The 17,871-nt window shown below is 39.6% G+C and overlaps 1 protein-coding gene across 2 annotated transcripts in view; it reads left to right on the plus strand.

Annotated features, from left to right (window-relative positions):
* st6galnac3 (ST6 (alpha-N-acetyl-neuraminyl-2,3-beta-galactosyl-1,3)-N-acetylgalactosaminide alpha-2,6-sialyltransferase 3) overlaps nt 1-17,871 on the plus strand; it is a 101,127-nt gene that overhangs the window by 50,541 nt on the left and 32,715 nt on the right. For both annotated transcript variants that reach the window (XM_059344611.1, XM_059344610.1), the window contains one exon: nt 6,676-7,085. In XM_059344611.1, coding sequence (XP_059200594.1) covers nt 6,676-7,085 — 410 coding nt within the window. The remainder of the gene's footprint in view (nt 1-6,675; nt 7,086-17,871) is intronic.

The raw sequence follows: 17,871 nt of genomic DNA on the forward strand, positions 1-17,871 counted from the left end.
GCCAGCGAAAAACTAAAATTGTGCTCGTACCGGTGGATATTGGGTAGTCACGCAGGAAAATCGTATATTTTGCTCGCAGAGAGGCATGCATCGTTTCCGTCTGACAGGGAACGAGGATTGTGCCTTCACTTTGGGCTGCAATACATCTAGATTTGGAGGTGCGATGGATGTGTTGGTCCTTAATGAGAAGTGGATGCCTTATATTCAGCAGGCTGATATTGGCAGATTAATGCGGAGCGTCACCCTCAGCCTCAGGAGTACAACATGGGCCCAGAGGCAATCACGTCTTACACCAATCTCTGCGTCTGCACCTCCTTCTGCCTCCAGACAAGCCTGTTTAAATCACTGCCCTCTCCCCATGGAGATTTATGCAAATCATAGGAAAGACTGGCAGCTTCTGCAGAATTAGGCCTCTTTTTCGGCTCAAATTCCTCCACCAGTGAGTTCTTGAAAGCGAATCAGAGGGGGCAGTGATTGGCCTGAATGTTAGTGTCAAAACTGTTTTGCATGCTCCTGAAATATCTGACAAAGGATGGAGAGAATAGTAGAGGTCTGGCGAAGGTGATACTCCCGTGCCAGGTGTCATGAGCGATTATGTCCGGAGTGAGAGCCTGCTGTGTGAGCTGTCAGCCTCTGTTAAGCACACAGCAACACCTTAAGAAACAGTAATATTTCTCCCGGACAGTAAGGCAATCTTACGTGATCCACAGTGAGGTGTCATTTCAGGTGTTATAAACCTCTTGCAAGCATGTATAATGCATAGCCTGGTAGCATGGGAATGGTCTGCCTTATTTTCCTCATTTGATTGAGTCTGCCTCCAGGTGTGATAAATCGTTCCCGCTCTGCTTTTCAGGAGAAATAGAAAACATTTGTCTTGTGGCACTTTACATTCATGCCCCTGGTCTATCACAGATGGAGACAGAAACTCAATATTTTCATTAAGACCTGAATTCTTTTTAAATTCAGGCCCTTTTAGATGTACACAAAGACCAACAAGGAGGGAAAGTGCTTCTATTTTGGGGATGGAAATCCACTGATTGTGGACAAGCTGTGACTATGCCTGGGAGATATGGCCAATATAGGCCATTTTATATCTCAATAACAATCTATAGCATATTGTCTGGCAATTCAATAAATAAATAGTGGATAAGAAATAATCATATGCTAAAGCCCCAGCCTGCTAGGATAACTACTTTTGTTGGAGGATATATTGATCCAGAGATAATTCTGATAAACAATATTATTCATCATTTTAAGACCATTTTATTCTGCTGATATAGTGAAAATATAATAGCATAATAATGCAAGTACATACTTGGAATTGTAATATGCAAACATTTTAAAATAATATAAAATAGAACATAAAGAAAATATAACAAGAAAGAGAGCGATGGGGAGAGTGGTGGTCGATAGAGCTAGACAGTGAATGAAGAGAGGGAGCAGCGTTAGTGAGAACAAAGCATTGAATGAAAATGACAGTGACAAATAAAATGTTATTTTATGATTGTTTCATGGCTGTCATGTTTTAAAGCACAATAAACACGCCAATATGTCTGTACAACCATGCAGGAAGGTTTTGCATTGCCAGATTTTGTGTGAATGCAGCCGAAGAACACATTTCATCCTGTTCGATGTGTGGCTCACCACCGCCATTGGCCAAGCTAACACACAGCAGAGGAGAGAGACGAGGAGCAGGAAAACACTGTTTAACCGCAATGTAACAACCGTTTTTTAACCCCCGTCATCAAATACTGTGCTTTCTATCATACAGATGCTATAGGGTGCCTTGTGTGCACCGGCATTAGACTCCAAGAGGTGGGACAAAGTGTCGGTTTTTCCGCCGTGTTATTGGCTGGGAGTTACACACTCAACATGGCCCAGAGACCTCCTGAACACAGCAAAATAAGAAGGAATAGAACATACAGACAGAGGGCAGCACAGACTATTTTTTTAAGGACAATACTGCATATTATGCCTTTTAAGCAAAAGCAGCAATACCACAGTGTATAAATACTAAAAATCCTGCCTTCAACATTTCGCTTTTAGTAAATTAGGGCGGTATTAACATCAAAATATACTTAAACTGTCAAGTAAAAATCCTTATTATGCAGAATGACCCATTTCAGAATAATAAATATTATGTTAGTGGATGATAATTAGTGGTGCATTAAGGAGTAGATCACTTTAATGTTGCAGCTGCTGAAGCTGGGGCTAATTTAAGTGACTTTATATACTGCTGGGTAGCTTGTGAATTCATTAGTGAACTCTTGTATTATCTAAATTAAACATCATAATGTAATATGTTCTGTAAAATAACTGACATTGTGAGATAAAAAGTACAGTATTTGCCACTGTGATGTTGTGGAGTAAAAGTTTGAAGAAGCATAAAGTAGAAGCACCGATAAATTGTACTGAAGTATAGTAACTAAGTAAATGTACTTAGTTACTTTCCACCACTGCTCTTTAGTGTAATGTGCGTGCCCCAAGAGGAGTATTTGGAATGAATCACTTCTTCCCATGCAGACAGCTTTAGCTAATCAATGAATATTTAAGTGCCATGGAGGCATCTTACTCTGGGACTTGGCATGTTAATGTAATAATTATTGCTTATTAATTAATCGTGTTTAGAGCTTTTTAATGAACGTCAAGGTTAAGTTCACACCCCAGTGCTATAATTTAATGATGACCGAGTTCCCGGCGTTAAGCCTGCTTTAAAAAAAAAAATATTTATATATATATAACCCACTTTAGTTTTTGACACACTCGTGCATTAAAATCTGGGGCTTTGAGTAGATTTTGTACTTATCAGAGAGTGCCAAAATTATTGGGATTATAAAAGCGCACTCTGTTTGTGATTACTGCACGGATCACTGAAACGGCTTCGTCATGAACATGAAACTGTAACATGAATCACAGCCGAGCGGATGAAGAGGCCGTAAGATTTTATTGATTTACAGGATGTAATGTTTGGAGATTTAATTCCAGTCCTGTATACTAAACAAAAATGTTCCACTAAGGTAAGATTATCTTTTATAGACTAAACAATGTTTTAATTTATGTGACTATACAGCTCAGATGCCTTTTTCTTTCTTTTTTTTAAATGAAGCTTAATTCATGCATGAAAATCTCCCACTTGATTCTGTTCATAGACGTTAAACCTCAGCCTTGCTCAGGGGCTCCTCAGCGGTAGGTTTCCAATCCTAAACCCACGTGTCTCGCATGCAGTTAGCCAGCCAGTGTTCCCCACAGAGATCAGCCAATCTGTGTGTGCTGAGAGGCGTGATGGAGTTATGAGCTGAGCTAAGGGCAGCGGGTGATGATGGACGAGCTGCTGACAGCTCAAGGCTGCGGTGATGTGTGTCTCAACCACCCAGTAAATGGAGAGCTACCGGCACAGACCCAGAGATCATTTCTTAACCCATGACTGAATGCATACATGAGAGGGAAAGCAACAGCAGGTAGATCTGTTGGAGTAAGCCACGCAAGAATTTATGTCTCATAAGTAAGAAAACCAACACTGTTGTGTCATTTCCTTTTCTCAGCAGTTGATCTTTTGTATGCACAACAATGAGTCGTATGAGTGTTGATAAGCCAATGAGTCGTAATAGAATTTACTGGATTTTCTTGTGGGATTCTGTTTGCACACTAAAACTCTCTTGTTTGTTGATTAAACGCAGAACATGCAAGAGAGAGTTTCCACATTCGTCGGCCAGAGCGCAGCACAAATGCAATTTATATTCAAACCAGTGAAATTACAGTTATTCTCCATTAGGCAAATGATCAAACAGGGCTTAGTCATGACAATGCTTTCTCTTTTTTAACTTTCTCTTGCATTCATTCACTTAAGTAAGCCTAATCTCATCAAAACAAACCAAGCATATTAGCTTCAATTAGGTAAATCTCCCATTTCGGATTCAGAGGGAGCTTTCTTCCTCTCTTGGCAAAGCGTAGCTAAGAGCTATTATTGAAGATTCATTACAAATCCCCCGCTTCAGTAAAGTATAATAAGATATATAGAAAAAATATACAGTAAGATAAATAGCGCAACTCCCTTGCTTCTCCGCAGTAGGAATCTGTTGTAACCTCCAAGGCCTCACATTCAATTAACTTAATCAATGTTAGTTCTGGGCACAGTGACATTAATCTTAGGACATAAAAGGAAATTATATAGAGCTGTAAAACCCTGATGAACTTTTTTATAAATAATGTATTTTATTTTATGTTCTGATCGCACAAGACCGCTGCCAAAACATCACTTTAATATTATGATTGCATACATATAAAGTATCAGAAACTATAAAATCATGAGATGAAAATAAAACAGGAGATCCAGTATATTTTATAAGAAAACCAGTCAGTGTTTAGAAAATTAACTTTTAATTTAATTAAATTAAGTTAAAAGACAAGAGACAGAATTACTTTTAATCTCTTCAGTTCATTTCAACAGTCAAGGCCTTAATAGGATTCCTATTTTTTAAGATATTTCACAATGGGTGATGACTTTTGAAAAATATTTGTAACTTTAATGGAAAATAAATAAGTTTTTCTCTGTCCTTGAAAATGAAATAAATTCTGCAGGAGTTGAATGAGTTGATGATCATTCACAATGGTTAGCTAAATTACATTTTTTAAATTCTGCTTCCCTTGCCTTTATTCTCTTGCTCAAAGATAATTTAAAAACGACCCCCATCCTTTCACTAACTTTCTTGCATTTTTAGCCTCTCAAGGATAGAAGATATTTTTTTCTGTATATAAGGAGGCTAAAAAACTTCCAGCTAGAAAGGGGAAATGATAAAGCACTGCAGTATTTTTCCACTGTGATATATTTCCTTTCTTTTTGGTCTCTGTTCTTATTATCTAGTTTTCTTGTGCCTCTTATGTGTGAGCTGAACCACAGTCCAGCCGTGGTTGTTGATAGAAATTATAGATTACTTATGGTCTCGCGAGCCATAGTCGATTTCAAAGAAATAAAACAGCAGCAGACACATGTCTTGCATATTTAATTTTGAAGCCTGTGCATCAATTTAATTAGAGAGACTTTAATCTCGACTTGGTATTTACACACAAACATTTGTGGTTGGACTTGGACTTGTCCATGGAAAGGTTAGACTACACTTGAGAATTACCAAAACTAATTTGTTACTCAACTAGTACTTGACTTGGACTTTAATAATTTGAGACTTGACATGATACTCGGCCTGACTCTAATCTCAGACAAATCTCAAATGACCTGTGACTTGAATTTATCGTGTCTCGGTTGACTTTAGCATGGTTTTATTGATTTTAGACTTGACTCGGCACTTTCTCGATTGATTTGGACTTAAGACTTGAAATAGCTCTGTCTCTAATCATGTTAGACCTGACAGACTTGAGACTTGACTTTTAGTCGCAGCTTGGCTTGCAGCCCCTCTACCAGGTTGGAGAATCCCTGAAATTTTAATGTGAAACTGCTTTATTCAGTGTTTTTAAAGGTTTAAATTACTTAGCTTATTTGTTTTGCGGATGAGTTCACCTCTGCAGATAATTAAGCTCCTGGAAAAACACTCCTAAACAATGAACACAAATGGAATTGTAACCAAAGCATGACAACATTGCTCCTTCTTTTGTTATTGTTCTGATTTTAGACTTGACTAGAGACCTTAGACTTGACCTGGCCCTGTTTCAATTGACCTGAGACCCTGACATACAGGGTCTGCAATTCAGACTTTTCTCCGATAGGCCCGACACTTAACTCGGACATGTCTCAAATGACCTGTGACTTGAATTTATTTTTCTCTGTCGGCTGTGGCAGGTCGTTGGACTTGAGACTTGACATGGCCCGGTCTCTGATAATGTTAGACTAGACTTGACACTTAACATGATTTGAGATGTAACCTGGGCGTGTCTTAGGCTACGTTCAGACTGCAGCCTGAAGTGACCCAAATCCGATTTTTTCGCCCCTATGCGACCTGCATCTGATCTTTTAATGACAGTCTGAACGACACAGATCCGATTTTTTCAAATGCGATCCAGGCCACTTGGATATGTGGTCCTAAAACCGATACATATCTGATCTTTTGACATGCGACTCCAGCCTGAACGGCCAGGTCGCATTCATAGGCTGACTGGGGATTTCCACCGGGCGCGTTACAGCCGCGGAACGGCTCCACCGCGGTTTTGCTCCGTCTTCTGCCCAGCTTCAATTCACACCGGTCGCGTTACAGCCGCGGCACGGCAGCATAGCGAGCCAGCCATATACACGCGAGATACCGAGAACGCGCGATAATCCTGACCATAGGGCTGTAACGCGCCCGGTGGAAATCAGGCTTTACTGCTCGGGGCCACGTTTTCCGCTACTTCCGTAAACACTGAGCACGCTCGCTGCGTGTGATGTCGTCGTGTCCTCCAACGCGCATGCGGGACACTTTTGGTACGTTTAAAGTTCACACTGGAAATCACATACAAGTCACATTTAATTGGAAATGTGAACGACCTTGCAAAAAAATTGGATTCCACAAAAAAATCCGAATTGAGCATTAAGCCCTGCTGTCTGAACGTAGCCTTAGTTGACTTTGACTTATTCTGCTTGACCTGAGACTTGACTTGGCCTCATGTCTATTAAGTTTAGACTTGGACTTCTAACTTATAATATAATACTGAAGAATTGTTGTTACTGACTTGCTTCCTCTCCTCCAGCCTCTGAAGCTGCACTGTGAGCTCTGCAGCATCGTGTCCAGCTCTGGCCAGATGTTGGGCCAGGCTGCCGGCCTGCAGATCGACCAGTCTCCCTGCATCTGGCGGATGAACAACGCACCCACGCGGGGCTTCGAACGCGACGTGGGCCAGCGGACCACACTGAGAGTCGTCTCGCACACCAGCGTCCCACTGCTGCTGCAGAAGCCCCAGTACTTCTTTGGCCAGGCCAACGACACGGTCTACGTGGTGTGGGGGCCGCTACGAAACATGAGGAAGGACGGAAAGGGCATTGTGTACAACATGCTGCGACAGGCGGCTGAGAACTACCCTCATGCACGCATCTACGTCACCACAGAGGACAGGATGAACTACTGTGACATGGTCTTCAAGAAGGAGACGGGAAAAGATAGGTGAGTCAGATCTTAGTTGTTTTTACCGCTGCCAAGGAGGTTATGGAATAACAGAAAAACAGCCGTGAAGATTTGACAGAAGGATGTAGCATGGGCCAAAGAACAGATCAGAAAACACAAAATCAATGTTCAGTTTTGTTACTGGAAAAGATAGGGCATTTGTGCTGCATTTAAGTGGTGTCAAAATAATCAGAAATGTGTTTCTAGATCATATTTTTTTAGCTTACTACTAGAAACGTACTACTCTGAGCAATAAAGTACAACACATCTTATTTTTAGCGTCAATGTTGTTTCCATTTAACCAAAGTTGGAACAGGAACAACTTCCCAGCTCAGGAAATGGGGCCACCCGAGTACCATTCTCGTTTTGTTGCTGCTTTTGGGATCATGACATTTCACAGCAGCCCTCCAACTTTTCTCTCTGACAAATTTTCTCTCTTTCACATTTCACTGTTCTGTTCGCTGCTATTATATCGACCTTATCGGTGCTGATGGTGTGCTCGACGCTCTGTGCTTTCCTTGTCTCGAATCCTCCCTTTCATGAGGTCTTATCAAAGTGAGTTACTTAACTTTCCCTCTGAAGAGGCTCAATATGACACAGGAGGCCATTTTTCCAACGAAAAGCTTTTTATGAGGAGCCTCAGCCTGGGTTATAGGCATCAGCCAAATGCCGGTTTGGGGGAAATTCTGTTAATGAGGTAGCATGATTCTGGCAGTCTTTCTAAACACCCTGGTTCCAGCCAGTCTCACAACTTCTCTGACAGCGTCTTGGCACATTTTGAATCAGCAAAAACTGTAAAAAAATGTTTTAAAGCTACAGATCAGTTACTTGGGAAGTTGGAAAGAGTGTTTATTGGAGACATTTGGCAACAACATAGGCTAAAATTGCACTCTGTAATTTAAAGAGGGACCCACCTTGCAACTCTCTTCTCTATCATGTCCCTACAGAGAATTGCAGGTTAATGACTATGAGAGCCAAGCTCCAGGCTCGCTATTGTTTCAGACGAACCTCATTTCTCAGACTTGCCTCTGCTCATTTCCACAGAGCTCTTCACTCCTGCCTCTCCCACATGTCATCAAGACCTCTCTTAACTTCTTAAGAGGATTAACATGTTCGGTAATAGGCGTAGCATCCAGTCCATTCCGGCTCCATTGTCTCGCTCTTATTCAGGATGGCAGGGTTAACACTGAATTTCATGTCGAGCGTCCATGTTCAGCCTGGCTCAGCTGTTCTGAAGGCTCACGACACACAGATAGAGACGTGGGATTAGGGAGCTATGCTGGGGGAGAAGAATCTCATTACAGGACATAATGCTCCTGGGGGTGACGCAGCACTTCAATCATTACTGATTGGTAACAGAGACAGAAGCTCGAGGTGTGAACAATGAACCACATCTAATGAATACGTGACGAGCTCTGAGAGGTTTCTCTATATGTCCACTTCCTGTCCGTCATTGTTTGTGTTTGTCTGAAGCTAGGCAGGATGTATTCCAGTATTGGGAGGTAATTAATGTCCATGATAATGGCTTTTAAATTAACCTGAAAGACAGCATTAACACAGTTTATTTTGATGTAATTAGAGGAGGACAAGGAAGAAACTGCTATAAATTTGTTGAGCTTACACAGTCTGGTATTTCTCCAAAAATAAACTTCAGCTTTTTATGCAAACTTGTTTTCTTGAAGTCCAAAGCAATATATAACACTCACAAATCTCCAAAAAATAACCTTGTTGATTTATTTTCTCTGCGTATCCATGCAAAGTAATTTTTTTAATTGTTTGAAACAACATAACACACTCTTAAAACACTCTTACTAGAGCATCTCACCTTCCTTTACCCTGTCATCTGTGTGTGTGTGTGTGTGTGTGTGTGTGTGTGTGTGTGTGTTCACTGGTTTAGTGTCACTGCATGCTGCACGGTGTGGGGGGATAATCATCAGCTTGGCAGAGATGGAACAGTGATCGAACACAACTCTAATTATCCAGATTGCCGCGAGCAGCAGAGGAGACCGCCGCCTCAGCTTCGACTTGCTGATCAGGCGTAACGCAGCGGCGGCTGACTGGCTCGCCAGTCGAGCAAGTAACCGTCTCTCGGCCTGTAATTTAAAACCACATGTAAGGAATCTGTCATGAAGCTTAGTCATCTTTGCACAGACGTGAGGAAATTAAGCTGAAGGAGACTCAGAGGTGACGGGGTTAGACGGGGGAGTTTAGTCCATGATCGGGATTAGCTGATCTCATATCAGGAGCAGGTCGAAAAGCTTAAATAAGATCTTCAAGTGCCAAGAAGGTACGAATAAAAAGTCACTACTTGTGCCGAAAAATCAATTGCTGACGTCTGGATCTGAAAAGTAGAACCAATGCAGAAGTGCTTTAACCCTAGTGGCCATCAGGGGGCGACTCCACTGGTTGCAAATAAAGTCAGATGACCCCTTTTCTCACTTGATTCTCACTTTATTACCTCAGTAAAATTTTTCCTCATAAGTTTATGATCTCAATCGCTAGTTTCAAGTTATCTTTAATACGGCATGCAGATAATTTTGTAAATTATGCTCCTATTTAGAGTAAAATAGAGGATAAAGTAAGGTATATTTTAGGGTGTGGCAAACTTGTGTGTGAAAAGTTGCTACTAAAGTAATCTGTCAATCAAGATAGAGGTGTAGCAATGTATATCCACAGTACTGTGAGCATTTCAAATACTGTGATGCTTGTTTGTTGTTTATCTTGAATTATAGAAGCTAACTTTAGTAAGTACTTGAGTAAAATCGCATGGTGTAGCGAGGTAATGGCCAAAATGCCACATTTGAGGTATAAAAAAGGTAGTGGGTGATGTAATAGTGGCTACATCCACATATGCATTTGATACAGTCTATGGTCCAAATGCCAAACTGCTGACTAGTTCAAGCAGGTTTTGAGATTGTAATTTGTTCACATGAGAGAAGTGTTAAAATTGAATGTAGTCAGTGATTTCAGTGGAAAATTCAATACTTTCCACTAAAATGCCCTTTTCACAGCAGAGATTTTGACTCGTGGTAGGAGAAGAATCACAGGTGTTACCAATATGAACAAAGCTTTATTTTCTACTCAAGTGTCTCAGTGAAAGCAACAGTGAGACAGCATGATCAATACCAGGACCTTGAAACTGATTGTTGGGTGTCGTTTCAAGCATTACTACCTATAAAGGTAATATTAATTTAATGGCTCAAACTCAGACACCTTGCAACCTGCACGTCTGTCTGTCTGTCTGTTTGTCTGTCTGTCTGTCTGTCTGTCTGTCTGTCTGTCTGTCTGTCTGTCTGTCTGTCTGTCCTCTCTGCTGCTCATATGGAGACAAAACCAGATACAGGAGCAACATATATCCACCATTACGAAAAAAAAGGATGTCTGTGATATTATCAATCGTGACATTCCTTCTATAGAAATGACTGCAGGAGACTAACAATAAGTGCATTCCTAATTCTCCTCTCTCTTGCTCTCTTCATTTTTCTCTCTCTGGTGTGCAGTCCAGAGCAGATCTGCAATAACAGCTATTCAAACCAGTGACAAAAACTGTTTTGGGGAAGGTTCTAATGGATAATTCGAATTATAAAAAAGTTCAATTAGTTAAAACAAATTGTCCTTTACCTTTTGTTTTTGTTCAAACTTGAATTTAGGAAAAAGTGACAGCCTTTGTGTTTGATTTCAGTTGAACTAATGCACAAATTAATCTGGGGATAAAACAGAATTGTTGTTTTTACAGCATGCTATTAACAACGATGGATGATGCCATTGTCCACCACTAATGGCACTATAGAATAGATAAAATATATGTACTAATGGATATGGATATGGATGTCAGTCAAACTGCATCTTTAAATTAATTGCCTTTTAGTTGCCTTTTAACTTCACAAAGGGAAAATTACATGTTTTGCTGTCTCATATAAAGAAAGAGAAACAATCATTTTCAGGTGGCTACATTCAGCCACTTTTCCAATCCCGCCTATAAACAAACTACTTAAATCGAACCTGAAGACGATTTTCAGAGGAAATTGAGGAGCTGCATCAGAGCTCAGGTTTTTTTTTTAAATGGATGAAAGTAATGAAAACATTGCTCCAGTTATATATCAGGAAGCAAATATAGAAGATAAAATATCTGGTAAATGATGTCTTTCCGATCACAGAAAAGAACAAAACAGTGAAGCACATAAACTTAAAAAAACATACAGAGAAAGTGTGTACGTTTATACATATTATATATTATAAATGTGTAGTGTAACTGGGATCGAGTGGGTCTTCTATGTAAAATATATTCTAATGATTCTCCTAATGTTTCTTATAGGATGTATAGAGATGTAGATAAATCTACAGGAGCTGTAACTAAAGTCTTTAATATTCAGTTATTGAATGCACAGGAGATTCAACATCATTACGCACACATTCTGCGGTTGAAAATTGCTTCCGTTTGCAGCCAGGGAAAATGTCTGTGTTTATGTATTTTCAAACAAAAAGACAGCTGAGTCATCAAGATACGCCTCTCTCTCTCTCTGTCTCCCTGTCTCTCTCTCTCTCTCTCTCTCTCTCTATGGCACATCATCGTGGTGACGTCCAGGGACATTTCTTGCTCCACGTCCTGCTCTCTATCTCCATCCAAAAAGTAAAAATCATCTGACAGAAATAGGCAGGAAAAAAATTGAATCACCATTAACGGGAGCTATGAGAATGAAAAGTCTGACCACAGCCCCGGTTGTAAACGTATTTGACAGCAGCTTAAACACATGATTCATGTGATTGCGCAGTGCGGCTGGAAGTCGCACGGGCTGAAGCTATCCATTATCAGCGCTACCTCCTGAGCTGCAGTCGCTGGCTGTCGGAGCGTATCGGCGCGGCCCTGTTAGCGGCGGTAGATAACAGACCTTACGACGACACAGGACCTAAATCACAGTGTCACTTTACAGCGCTGCCACCTGGGCCTGCGTGACCTGGGTCTCTGTTTCCCAGCCACCTGCTCCTTCATAGCATGTGTATCAGGTTTTTATGTGTGTGTGTGTGTGTTTGTGTGTGTTTGGATATGTGTTTTCACAGGTGTGACTGGCCCTGTGTCTCTGATAGCGTGGGCAGTTTTATTTATTCACTTTTATAGCACCTGTGGTCTTCCCACAGAATCAGGATTATTCAGCATCGGTTTCCTTTTACTGTTTTTAACATTTAGAAAGTTCTTCACAACCCACAAGGTAACTTTTGTACTTATCATAGGAAACAAACAGTTTTTATTTTAAAACCCTTTGTTTTTCGGTACTTACAAGACTCATCAACCACACTAAATGCATTTATTTGAGTATAAAAAGATCTGTTTTTTAAATGTTTGGAAACCTGTATTGTTTACTTAGGTTTGCAGGAGACTGTCTCGCTCCAAAATACAACCCAGCAGCTCATTAGGATATGTAGTTTGAGGGCAAGAACTGCACATATATGAAATATTGACATAAAGTTCTCCGATAATCTCTCCGTTGCAGGACGGAGAGATTCAAAAGATCCTTCGCTCCCACAGCCACCAGGCTGTCTCATTCTTCAAGAGATTCTACCAGACTAACTGAATTTCCCCTGGGGGATGAATAAAGTAGTTTGATTGATTTTGATTGATTGATTGATTGATTGATTGATTGATTGATTGATTGATTGATTGATTGATATTGTTTTATTTCTGCCGTGCCAATCTTGCCGTGTTCTGGCAAATGGTTGACGTCTTGTTTGTCCTGCAAGATTGCCCTCTAGTGGCATCTCTAATTATTAATGATGCGAAGGCAGAAGTGATGTTACAGAGTGTAAAAGGACAGGGGAAAGCAAAGAAATAGAGTATAAATCACCTGCCGTTTGTGTGCCGTGTTAAACCAAAAATAATTAATGTTATTTAAAGTAACAAAACGTAATTTCTTTTACATCCTACCATATTCTGGCATGTTTTGTGCATTTATGTTACTTTTTTGAACTGTTTTTTTTTTTTTAATTGCCTAACTGTAAACTTTTTTATCCTAACCTTAGGGAAGTAGTTTTAATAATAATACTAATAATAATACATTTGATTTTTATAGCGCTTTGAAAAGGTACTCAAAGTAGCTTAGTGTTTTTTGCCTAAACCTGACAATGACTGGTTCACGTTAAAAATGTTATTACATTTATGCTCCTATAGGACTTATCTGAGGTTGTATGGTTGGAAGACTTCTTTTTTTATTTCTTTATTGTGGATTCCCTGCTTTCTCTGACTGTAGTAGTAATAAGTAAATAACTAAAATCTTAAAATCAATATCTGCTGATTTCAGTGGTTGAATGTAACTAAGTACATTTATTCAAGTACTGTACTTTTTTTTTTAGAGTTATTAGACATTATTTAAAAAAAATTAAACCTCATAATGAAAACGCTGCTTACATAAATGCGTCAATAATAATAATTCAATAATATATATGTAGAATATGTAAAACAATGGGTCCATGATTGGGTCCATTCTGCATAACAAGTACTTTTACTTTTGATTCCTTAAGTTCATTTTGATGCTGATACTTTTGTACTTTTACTGAAGTAAGTTTTGAATGCAGGATTTTTACTTGTAGTGGAGTAATTTCACAGTGTGGTATTAGTACTTTTACTCTGAATACTTCCACCATTGGCTGATTTAACATCACTCACCGTTAAGACTCGTGAATAATGTAGCTGACCTTCAGTTACAAGAGAACACAGGTCTTATTTTCAGATTTAACTAATGAACTTTTGTAAATTCAAGTCTACATTTCTACCAATCATTTGTCAACACATGCAGCAAGAAATTAGATTTACTGTGTTTAATGTGCAAACTTTATGGCGTCACATCTGCCTTGTAATCAACTTCTGTTCTCTGAAACACAGACACGGGCGCCATGCAGCTGTTCCACACCTTTAATCTTATAGACAAACCTTACACAAACATCCATTACATGTTTGCCCATGGATTTGCATTTTGTACGTCACTGCTGTCCCATATGCATCTGCATGCAAAGCAGAGTGTGGGACATAAACAAATGACTACCTGCGCCTCCAAACCATATTGGAAAGTACGGCTCCTGGTCAAAACCTCTACAGGTGACCTTTAATTTCAGGAGAGCACAGGTGCCATTTAGTCATGGCTCATTTATTTCTATGTACCACCGTTTATAATACCCTCAGTCATTCTGATGGCCATCCAGCATGAAATTAGATTACTTGTGGTAACGTACAATGTTTTATGGTGTCACATCTGGCTCGAAATGAACTCCCGTTGAGATGCTGGAAATAAGAAGACATGAATGTGACAGTAAAATCTGTAAGGTGACATGTTTCTGAGGGATTATATTGTGATGAAGACTTTCAGCTTCTTGCTGTCAGATGAAAGCAGGCAGAGTGTGATGTAAAGCAGCTGTTAGATGAAAACTCTTAACTCGGGTACAATGAAATGAGGTGAAATTCAAGAGATGTGACCAATCTTTGAAGAAAAAAATAGAGGAAGTTATTTGTCACGCTTGATCAGAATCAGTGGCGTCAGGACGTGAGAAAAAAACGAACAAAAACACAAATGATCCTTAAAGGGCTCACTGAAGCCCCGGGTTAAAGTCTGATGCAAGAAGCAAAAAAAAGATGTTTCATCTGTAATTCATCATCAGGGGTGAGTCAGCCTAATCGTAGATGAACTTAATAGCAGATGCTCCACTCTCGTGGGCTTCCAAATATGTGGTGAATTTCATTTTAATCTGTTTTTATTAGCGTGAATGTCACGGCTGTGTAATCATGCTTCATAATCTCCAGCCGTCCACTTCACATGAGCGTAAGTACCCCTGGCAGTCAGCGCACACTAATCCTAAAATAGTTTAAAATGATAATTCAACAGCCTCTCTGTCATAATGATGGTCTGAGAGATTTGGTTCAATATTTGTGAATAGCTCTTTACTAAAGTCTTGTGTCAGAGAAAACCCCCAGAGGAACTCTGCAGGGAATGAATTGGGGAGAGGGAAAAGCACCCGTAGGGATTTTCTTGGAATGAGGGAGTATTTAAACTATTGACTGGATAAAAAAAACATGATGTCACCTATTTTTTGATGGACTACAGTTTTGAAGCCTCAATTTTAGTATTTTAGCCATTAATATTTTGTTTTGTTTTTTGGAGCCAGAAGTGACTCCACTACAACTCAAAGGGAAATATTGTACATTTTCCTTCACAAAATTAATCTGACAGCAGTTATTTTACAGATTAAGATTTTTACAAACAAAACACATGATTGATTTATAAAATATGACACAGTGCTACAGATTAAACTCTCCAATAACATTTTGTAATGCTATCCTTATATAATTTTGTTAAACCATTAAAAAATGATCACAAAAAAACCTACTAGTGGTAAAGCATTATTGATAATACTCCAATAATACGATATAATAATAAAAAATAAATAAATGTTGGGACCCTGTCTAAAATGTAAATTACAAAAATAGAATGCATCAAATTCAGAATGAAAGTTTATATTCCAAAAAAGAAAAGTTTTCCAGTTTTAGCATTAGATAACTTATTTGTCTGTGTTTTCAGACACAATCCTCTGATAATTGTGGTTTCCTTTTCATTGTGATATGTTTGTAAGAGATTGATTCATAAAGTTTTGATATACACTTTATCTGTCAATAATAAATCGCATTGCCACAATCATTTCATGGAAAGAGGTTAAAAAAACATTTTATTCCAACTTGATGGCCGACTGTGTTTATTCAATTGAATGCAAGTCATAAAGAAGTTGCACATTTCTGTTTTTATTACAATTTTCACAGCTTCCCAACTTCTTTGGAATTAACATTGTAATTTATATATAAGAATATAAAGTTACCATTTTGCACAACAACTACTTTAAATTAATTTTTAGTGATATTTTGCTGTTGACACTTTTGTACTTTTACTTCGACTAGTTTCACGACTTTTACTTAAGATCTGAGTCTGATTCAAATCACTTTGCTCTTTTTACTTTTTCCCCTAAAGTGATAACATTCAAGCGTAAGTATAAGATTAAGTGAAAACACAGAGAACAACAATAGCCTCATCGCTGAGGGCATTATGTTTATACACCGTCGGTCAGATCACAGAGAAATTAAAGAGAAAATCAATTCATACATGAACCCAGTTTCACTTAACAGAGATGGAATTCGTTTCTTTCTTGCAGCCTCGCTTATGTGCTTTCACGTTTGAAAAAAAACTCCAGTGCAGCTTTGAAGTGTGCGATATTTCATACTCCCTGACCCTGACATACTCTAACACAATGTGAAGGAATGTGACAGAAAGCGCTGAACTTTGTTGATGCAATCTGCATCCCGATGTGATAAAGAGCAGCCTCTGGCTTCAATGTCAAACGAGTCTCCGCCAGTGCACAGACTTTTGTTTACCGGGTGTGTAGTACGTGACTGTATCTGTAATTGCTTTGTGTATTGGATGTCAAGAGAAGAAGAAATCTGTTGGAGATTGAAACACAATGTTTGCAGCATCACCACAGAACTGTAATTTCATGCTTATCACGACGAGCCGTTTAAAGAGAAAAGGGAGCGAGAGGATTCATTGTGTTTCTCTCCACATGAAGCCGTGATTCCCGCTGTATACGGCCCCAAAAATCAGCTCTGAGCGGGTTGCTCGCCATCCAAAGCAAGAATTTGTCACTGAGCAAGCGTGTAATGACATTACATTTCTGTGTTGAAAGCTTGTAATTGCTGTGAAATTATCTTATTAAATGAAGCCACTGGAAACCCTGGAACACAAATATCCCAGCGCTCTGGGAGGCTGTTCATCAGGTCAAAACCGGTCAATTCAGAAGAACAAGGAAGTCATCACAGTGTTCGTTCCCAAAGGAAGAGGGGATCAGCGACTCGTCAGGTTCTGTGTCCTTGTGACCTCGTCTGAGAGAGAAATGAGGCGGCAGTCAGAGGGGGAAGAAGCAAACTGACAGCTGAAGGCGAAGTGCAGTCTTCCTTGAAGTCCATTTGCATTTGTGTCCTAATGATGTAATGACTCTCGGAGGATGCTAGAAAAACTATTAGCGGGGGAGAGATGTTGTGTTGGCCGCTGGATTTCCATTTGGATCATCAAAAAGGCAAAAACTGTGCTCTGTATTCTTTTTGGAGCCATCATTAATCATGCTGCACAGACTTTTACTTTGGTATAACTTCATTTTTAAATCCATCCTTGGACTTGTGCCCACTTATTTATCCACTCATGTAAACACTGCTGTCATAGCCTACACTCCCAGGGCTTCATTACTCTCTCCAGCCCCTCAGTTTATACAGAATTAGGTAGAAAGATCTTCTCTTACTTTCAACCTGGAATAAGCTTCAGCAGAAACTGAAGCTTCCCTGCTCAATCCTCATGGGTGATTTTAATCTACGTTTATAAACTGGGGTCTGCTCTGTTCTTAATGATTGTTCGATAATTGTAAAGTTCTCAGAAATAACCATTTGGTACTGCACATAACTTGAGGACCTGTGTTCTTTGTATGAAGAAGATCCAAAACACCACAAGACAATCAGCATTCATATGCTGAATGCTCTTCCCTGAAAGGATCAACCACAAGAGATTTTATTCCCTTTAGCCACATGAGCATCAGTGAGGCCGGGCACTGATGTTGGTCGATATGGGGGGCTTATAGTTGTACGTTAGGGGGTTACGGCTCAGCTTTGAAGCCTGCCCACGTGGAAGCGGACGTGCTGTGATTGGTTAGCATGGCCTACTTGTGTTGCACCCAACAAGATTCTGATACCAAAAGAGATTATTGTTTGTGA

Source organism: Centropristis striata, chromosome 11 (genome assembly GCF_030273125.1).
Source record: "Centropristis striata isolate RG_2023a ecotype Rhode Island chromosome 11, C.striata_1.0, whole genome shotgun sequence".
NCBI lineage: Eukaryota > Metazoa > Chordata > Actinopteri > Perciformes > Serranidae > Centropristis > Centropristis striata.